Source organism: Lepidochelys kempii, chromosome 6 (assembly GCF_965140265.1).
Source record: "Lepidochelys kempii isolate rLepKem1 chromosome 6, rLepKem1.hap2, whole genome shotgun sequence".
In the NCBI taxonomy this organism is placed as follows: Eukaryota; Metazoa; Chordata; order Testudines; family Cheloniidae; genus Lepidochelys; species Lepidochelys kempii.
The window spans coordinates 66,416,345-66,425,044 of record NC_133261.1 but is presented as its reverse complement, the minus strand read 5'-3'; the positions used below and the strand labels follow the sequence as shown (position 1 = coordinate 66,425,044).

Sequence of the window (8,700 nt, the reverse complement as noted above, 5' to 3'; positions counted from 1 at the left end):
GGTGCTGAAAGAGATGATGGGGATTCTCTGGTCCTAACAAGAGGATGGCCAAGAAGTTATTACTAGTCACGATCACAACATGCTTTCTGGGAAGTGAGAGAACGTGCAGCCATTTCACAAGGCAGGAGAAAGCATGTGTGAACAACGCCTTAAGACCACAAGCATTTTTCATTGGTAATTGTTGAAAATGCCCATGACCTGTAGGTGGCAGTATTTGCTCTGCTGTTCAGTTCACTAGGGAAACCTGCTTATATAGTGCATTGCCTAAAGTATTTTATTAAAGCTAATGTTAAAATTATATAATACACAGGTTGAGAAAAGTGTGTCTGTACATCTGGGTATAGTGCTTGGATTGTCCACAAATACAAAGTTTGTTTTTTAAAAGTCATATGGTACATATAGTACATAATCAGCAATAACCAAATTTAGGTGAATAAATTTAAGAATACAGTTTAGATATTAGCATCCAAGTATTCGGGTACCTCACTCAAGAAAAGTTGCACAGAGATTTCACAAACTACACAGACAGTGCAACTGAAATGCCGCCACCTCTGGGTGAAGCGCAGCAAAGCTCAACCCAGCTCTGCCTTTGAGTGATCCTGGGCTGATTCAAGGGGCTGTTTTTGTCCAGGTTTCACTTTGAGCTTTTGGGTGTGTTTCACCCTTCTCATGAAAGTGACGTGTGGGGCTCACCCTATGTGGGCCAGAATAAACTAAGGACTGGTGTGGACCACCGTGAACAGAAACTGCCCAGTTCCCAAGGCTCTGCGTAGGCAACTATCAAGGTGAGTTGCGGAGGAAGGGGATGAACTCTGGAAATTAAAGCTCCACAAGACTCCGAAGCAACATTTATCTATATTTTATTACAAAACCAAAACCAGCCACCTTTGAGTCAAATGAACAATGCTGTCAACAGAACTGCTGGGGGAGACCATACCAAATTTACTTCACTGGTGATCAGTGAACAAGGAAGTATCTCCCCCTCTAACAGGACCAGTGCTGGATGTGGACTTACTCTATGGGGCCCTTGGCCTCTTCTCCCTTGTCCTGGTTGCTGGAGAAGGAGGTGCTCGGCTCTACCTCCCACAGCCAGGGGTGGCACTCGGTTCTCTGCTGGGACCTGTAGCACTGCTGCTGGAGGACTTGCTGCTAACATTGCTCGCTTTAGTTCTAGGAGAACTGGCAGAGAGCAGCAGCCACTGTGCAGTTTCGATATGGACAGCTGAATGACTGATTCATGCCACAGGGCCAGGAGTCTGTGTGACTGCCCAACACACAAAAAGCTAGACCACATTTATTGTGTAATTATGGTCCAGCTGCACAGAATCACGCAGAGCCTCATGCACACACAGTAATGTGAAGCACAAGCCATGCTAGAAACTGCTCAGGACCCTATGTAAACCCACCAACTCAGAGTGCTGCGACTCATTCTCCCGCGGGAACGGAAGGCGAGGCAGTGTACTGCTCGATTCCCATTCCATCAGCAGAACCAGGCCGGAAGGCAACCCCCTGGCAGATTTCACCTAGGACCTCACAGGTTCTGAGGCTGGCCCTACAAACAGATAATAGCTTGGCTTCCTTGAAGAGGTGCCCAGACTATTAACTTGCAGACAGTAGGTGCGGTATGTTTTTTAAGCATCCTTTAGAGAGAAGGGAGGAAGGGCTGACAGCAGGACAAAGGTTGCAGAAGGGCAATTTACATGGCAATAGGCAATGTGAGCTCACTGGCTTAAAGTTTCCAGCAGAAAAGATGCAATGAGTCTTAAGAGTGTCAGCCACCAAGACTGGATTTAGGGGGTTTTACTGCCCTGAGCAAACAGGAAGTGACCACTACCAGCCCGCTTCCGCTGCTGAAGAGTTGCTGCTCTCAGAGACCATATGAGAAAGCCCACCCTGGCATCCAACCCTCTGCTCGTGCTGGCTGTAGCTATAAGTGAGAATGGCAGCCAGATCTTATCATTCCTAAAACTAGTATACAAAGAAAAGGAGTTTTTACAAAGTTGGGTTCATTCTTCACTCCTACAACAGGATTAGAGGAGGAAACTGACATTTCTCATTGTACACCAAACCAAATCATTTCAACGTACACATACCCCCTTCCCCAAAGTATGAAAAGGAAAAGCCAGAAGAGCACATTCAATGTATGTAATTTACAATGAGAAGCTAGCAGCGGGCGCTGCTGTTCACTAAAGACAACAGTTCTTCTTTATGGTGGGTTTGTGAGATTTGTGCTTCAGGGAGACTTGTCATGAGTTTGTTGTTGTTGATTTTTTAATCCAGACCAAACACTTTAACCCAGCTTCAATCCTGCTCTCCTCCAGAAGGTCCCAAGATCTGAAATCCAATGAGCAATTTTGTTTTTGCAATCGAGCCCTGCTCCCTCTGAATATTTAATTAGTGAACAGTGTGGTGTGAACTTGCTGTGTTGAGATGTCGGGACATTTGGGTTGTGATGCAAGTTCAGCACACATGCTGCTGTCACCAAGTGATGTCACCGCAGCACCCTGTGAGTGTGCTACATCACAACACCATGTCAAAGCCATGCAGCCCAGCGCGATGCCAGGCCTCTCTGCCACAATGCAGTGCTGCTGTGAATCAATGTTCTGGGGTCACCCTACAACAGCATGGCACGATGCCTGGCACTATCAGCAGGATCCATGTCAGGACACTTCAATGGTATTGCATGGATAGCTTTGCCACTGTCCAAATCAGGACTAGTTTCAAACCCAGATCACACAAACACTGTACAAATGGGTGCCTGCCTACCATTTGTCATTAGCCTGAGAGTAGATTACACATTGCAGGTGTACAGGTGAGAGAGATGAGAAATCCCGTTCACCACATTATATGCAAACAACACAGCAGCCCCGTTGTGAGCAAAACAGCCGAAGTACATGGATAACAATGTCACCAGAGAGTTGCTTCCCCATTGGAGCAGAATGCAGGCAGCGGGTAGTAGAGACTTGCCAGTTTCAGTTGGATGAATTCCTGAAGGCTTCATCACATGACATAATCTTTAATTAAAGATCAATCTTTAATTCCTGGAGACTCCAGGACAATCCTGGAGGGTTGGCAACCCTAGTTTAGATAGAGAATGTGTGCATGAAAGCAGAGGACAAAGGCTGCAGTCCAAATAGGAGTGGCCGGAGAGCATGATGTGTCTGACATCTGAGAGGCTGCTGTAAATAATGCCCCGCACCAACGTGCACGTGGTCAAACAGGCTAGAGCTGTACAAAGCAGGAAAGCGCTGCTGCTTCCCATCATGCTCCACGCACCCCACTCTCTAATGCACAGACCTGGATGATTCTGTCCCTCCACAGATTTTACACGTGTCTCTAACCGAGACGAACAAGACACTAACTTCGGCCAAGGCACCGCCCGCTGAAATGGTCACTGTGATCTCTGAACGCAGCAGCCTGTTCAAGCTGAGCCATTGCCAGGGCTTTAATAGGGTGCATCATTACGGCTTACATTAGAGACACATCAGAACAGAGACTGATGTGAGATGGTAACTGTGATATATCACACTACTGCACGGGAAGATAGTTACGGATTCACACACAGCAAGCACAGGAACCCAGGGTACGAGCAGCTATTGTTCAGGTTGTAATGAACAACGCCTTCCTAATGGGCATGGAACTAAAATGACAGAGATGAAACTAGACTCCCAGAGACAGGCCTCTGGTTGTATCTTTCTGTGTTGACATATGTGCTCTCATCTGTAGCATTAAGCAGGCTGCAGGAGCACAGCAGAGCTGCGTCATGCTTTGTCTTTTGTATCATTCTTATATATGATAGAGGGTATTTCTAGGATCCCTTTGTGATCCATGAAGATGCAGGACTTTAGTGTCACTGGAGTGCAAGGAAGGCACAGCTGGGGCCTACACTGAGCCCCTCTCCTTGTGCTCTTGGAGCTATCTTTGTGCCTCCCGTGATTCAGGTTTGAATTTTGCACCCATTCCTGCTCGCTTATCTGCTGTTCGTTGCTGGTCTCTCAAGGGCCCAATCCTGCATACTGCAGCGGGCCCTCAACTCTGGTGGCAGCTGGGTGTATTCAGTAACTCCCAAGAAGCATCTGGCCTACTGCATGAGTGGGACCTGCAGTGCACATCTGTGAGCATAAGCTGTGGCAATACACCTGCTTTTATGCACACGGAGGTGCTAGAAAGAGAGCAATTTGTGGCCAGAGGATGGATCAGTTGCAGACACCACTGCATTACTGGATTCCAGAAGTCAAGGTGTCCCTTTAACCCTAACAGCCTATGAAATCGAGGGAAGGGACCAAACAGCAACCCCAACCCCTGTACAAGACAACTGTACAATTTACATATATATTTATATACAGTATATAAAAATCTCTCCTCTCGAGTCCCCGTGAACTCAAACTTAAGTTGTCAGTAGCTGTCAAAATGTTTTTTTTTTTAAAGTCATGCTCTCATTCCTCTTCCCCCAAAGTATTAGATAATGGCATTAAAGAAAAAAAAACAACAACCAATCATTAAAAAAAGTGCAAACGTTCTGGGTGCCACTTCTGCTACACTGGATGTTGCCAATGCCACATTGCAGCCGGGTGTCCGTCTGTCCATCCTTCGGGTGGCCTCCTGTCTTCTATTCATATCTGCTCCTAGACCAGGCGTCCTACTGAAGGAGGTGGGTCAGGCAGAATATTGGTGCGGGGAGGCAAGAGGGGAAAGCCAATATTAAAACCAAAATTGTAGCCAGCCACTGTAAGTGTACTGTACAGCCTCTCCGTGACAGGAAATGCTTCTGGAGGGCAACAATTTCATAGTGAGCTACAAGGCTGACAAGGACAAGGACTTAACAAGCAATAGCCTTGTGGAAGAGTCAGTTTTGGAGGAGTCACATTTACAGCCTCAGGCACAGATGCATTTTTAAACACAAACCACAGCTGCTCATTCCCTCCTGTGGAATGGGTGAATGGTCTGGGCAAAACAACCAAGCCCTCTCTTCCACCTAAGGCCAAATCTTGTTCCCACTAAAGAGCAGAACTCCCACTAATTCTAGTGAGAGTTGGATGGAGCTCTGCTGCAGTTTCCACGGTATGCATCCAATGAAGTGAGCTGTAGCTCACGAAAGCTCATGCTCAAATAAATTGGTTAGTCTCTAAGGTGCCACAAGTCCTCCTTTTCTTTTTGCGAATACAGACTAACACGGCTGTTACTCTGAAACCTGCACTACCAGTGTGAATCAATTCCAAGGGTGGCCAGCTGGGTTCCTTCCCATCAAGCAGGCAGGTTTGCGAGGAATTCAATCACACGTCAAAGCAGACTCTCCCCAACCGTCCAGCAGCAGTACCTGGAAACGTCTCTGCTAACCCCTTGTAGCGGCATTCCTGGACAACAGGCTCCAAAGCCCACTGTGCTGCTGAAGCCCCATCTCCAAAACTAATGCTGGGGTTTTAGGAAACCCAGCAAACTTGGAGCGTGGATTCACTGGGAGGGGAGGGATGTCAGTACTTGAAAAGCCCCAGAGCTCTTCTAAGATCTGGGGGAGACAGCAATGAGGGAGCAATGGGGTTGCTTAGCCGGTTGTATTGAGGTTCACATACATTGCTGTTATGAAAGGTCTGAGGCTACAAACTGCTGCTACGTGGTTCCAGTAACAACCCTTCTGAGATTAGAAATCCCACACCGAGTAGCACAAAGCAAGGCTGAGAGCTACTGGAAGCAAAGCTGCAAGTTTCACTAATTCACTGGCCTTCACTTAACTGGAAATGAGCGAGAGACGTATCCTTGTACTTCAATGGAGTTACACATTTTGCCCTGCAGTACATCTCCTCTTATGGCTTCTCCTGTCCTGTTAGCCAAGACTGGCATACAGATGGTGTTCACATTACTGGCCCTTGCTAGCCCACTGGACCAGGTTGTGGCTGGCCCTTGTATGGATACAGAAAGGATTTAATAGCAGGAAGGAGGCAGAAATATGGCTCTGTCCCCTTCTGTACTAGCTGGCAGAGCTGGCTGGTCATGGAGAGGAGTTACACTCTCCTATAATGGTGGCTTAATGGCCATGTTCCACATATGCAACAGGGAGCTCAGGGAGGACTGAAAATTGCCATTTTTATCTGAAGGCAAAGGGAAATGTTCCTGCAAAGTCTGAACTAAGTTAATTTGATAATCTGAGCTACAGTTCATTAGAAAACTGCCCTGGTTTGAAATTTTGACTTGCCTAATGTTTTGTCAAATACTATTTCTATTCTAAAATAAAATTAAAATATTTTAATAAAAATTCTTCTGTCAATTGATCGATGTTCGAAGGATTAATTACATGGGAAATATTAAGATACAAGAATCAAAATCACAACACAAAGAAATGCAATAATCCATAGGTGAGAGTTACAGGTTGTTCCATTATTTTAATAGATTCTGAGATTTTAAAGCCAGAAGGGACCATTTCATCACCTAGTTGGACCTCCTGTATACCACAGACCACTACATATCACCCAGTACCCCAGTACTGAGTCCAATAACTTGTGTCCGGCTAAAACATGTCTTCCCAAAAGACACCCAACTCTTGACTTGAAGACATCAAGAGCCAGAGAATCTACCATTTCCCTTGGTAGTTTGTTCCAAGGGTTAATCACCCCATTGTTTAAAATGTGAGCCTAATTTTTGAGTTTGTCTGGCTTCAGCTTCCAGCCATTGGTTCTTGTTATGCTTTTTTCCACTTGATTAAAGAGCCCTTTAGTATTCAGTATTTTTGCCTGGTGAAAGTACCTGTACACTGTAATCAAGTCACCTCCGAAACTTCTTTTTGCTAAGCTAAACAGAGAGAACTCCAAGTTTCTCATTGGAAGGAATTTTCTCCAGCCCTCAAATCATTTTTGTGGCTCTCTTCTGCAACCTCTCCAATTTTTCCACCATCCTTTAAAAAATGTTATGCAGTATTTCAGTCTTGGTCTCACCAATGCTGTAAACAAAGGTAAAATCATCTCCATACCCCTAATCACTACTCCCCTGTTTATACATGCAAGGATCATGTTAGCCCCTTTTTGTCACAGTTAATGTTGAGTTGTTTGTTCTCTATGATCCCTAAATCCTTTTCAGGGTCAGTAATTTCCAGTGAACAGTTCCCCATTCTGTAGCTATGGCCTGCATTCCTTGTTCCTAGACATATGACCTTGCAGATGTATTAGAAAGAATTTTGTTTGAATGGGCCCAGCTTCCTAAGCAATCCAGATTGCTCTGTATGACTGTCCTATCCTCATCATTATTTGCCACTCTGCCAATCTTTGTGTCATCCACATTTTAAATCAGCAGCAATTTACTTCCAGGTCATTGATAAGTGTCAAATAGCATCAGTCCTAGAACTGATCCTTATGGAACCCCACTAGAAATGGCTCCATTCCACATTAACAGATCTCAGAAAGTAGTTGTCAGTTAGCTAGCTCTTAATCCATTTAAAATGTGCTTTATTGATGTTGAATTGCGCTAATTTTTTTAAAAGGAGAATGGTGTATGGTACTAAGTCAAACATCTTACAAAAGTCTATTATATCTACACAGTTACCTTTACCAACCAAATCTGTGAGAAATATGCATTTCTTAATTCTTTAAAAGAATCATGTGCTTGTTTATTATGTGGGCAACATAAGATTTATCATGTCCTTCAACTGGCTTTCGAAATGCAATTTGTGGCTTTTGGAAATTTTAAATATATTTGAATGGGAAGCGCTGCAGAACAAGGCCTGAAGTAAATTCAAGATTCCTTAAAAACCTACTTTATAAACAGTGGATATTACCCTGTTTGGAAAACTGACGCTCCAGTTAAAAAATTACCCAAACTCACACATGTTGACTGGGAGGGTGGGGAATGAAATTCACAGTCCCCTGATTCCAAATTCCATGTCTTAGCTACTCTCAGTCTGTACTGGGAAGTACTGTACTGCAGGGTCAGCTCATTGGACAGATGTCAGGCAAGAAATTGGGAGGGACCCATTGAATTTTGAGGTATGTGAGTGCGACAGAAGAAAAAGGAAACAAAAAGAAGAGATAAAATACTTACTGAAAGGGTTAATGCCTTGTCTTTTTCCATGGGGGAAACTGCTAGCACTACCTGCAAAATCCAAGAACATTATTTGCTTAGCACTGTGAGCAGTTTTTGATTCTTCTGAGTTTGGGGGATAATTTTAGGAAAAAGCAATGATTGCTCTGCTAATGACAATGAAGGACTATTGCTGACTGCAGCTGGGTGCAGTAATGTAGGCAGGCTCTGTGCAAAACTCCCTTATACTTACACTCACCTATCTCTGCCAGTGCTTCTCAGTCCTGGCCTGCATCTCTTAGAGTTAGACTTTTAACATCTACATTTTAATCCAATTTAAGATCTTGGATTGTGATGTGGGAATCTCATGAAATCCAAAGTTTCAGTTTGGGTAAGAAGCCCCAAATCCCAGGATTAATCTTCTCTGCCTGCTCCTGAGCAGGGGCGAGAGCAGTAAGAACTGAAGGATATTTAGTGGTACGAGTTTCCTGAGACTTCTTCCTACTACTGGAAAACAGGACAGAAGAAAAACACTCAGGTTTCTCTATAGGCCACTAAGAGGAATGGACAGTTTATACAGTGCTCAGACTGGATGAATGGGTGGCCCAAACTTATCTGAATGTCTGGTGTCTACAAAGTTAGGCCAAAATGTTCACACTTGGATACCCAGGCCCACACCGAGGGAGAAGTGGCCTG

At 44.7% G+C, this 8,700-nt stretch overlaps 1 protein-coding gene across 9 annotated transcripts in view; it reads right to left on the bottom strand.

Moving 5' to 3' along the window:
- Positions 1-843: 843 nt before the first annotated feature.
- Positions 844-8,700, bottom strand: part of SMOC1 (SPARC related modular calcium binding 1) — a 181,585-nt gene continuing 173,728 nt past the window's right edge. For 4 of the 9 annotated variants that reach the window (XM_073348482.1, XM_073348483.1, XM_073348489.1 and 1 more), the window contains 2 exons: positions 8,026-8,076; positions 5,731-6,931 (listed from right to left, as the gene is read on the bottom strand). In XM_073348482.1, the coding sequence (XP_073204583.1) occupies positions 6,840-6,931; positions 8,026-8,076 (143 nt within the window). In that variant the 3' untranslated portion in view covers positions 5,731-6,839. Of the gene's footprint in view, positions 4,643-5,730; positions 6,932-8,025; positions 8,077-8,263; positions 8,512-8,700 lie in introns of those variants that run through there. The other 5 variants (XR_012159431.1, XM_073348486.1, XM_073348487.1 and 2 more) reach the window with 5 other exon arrangements.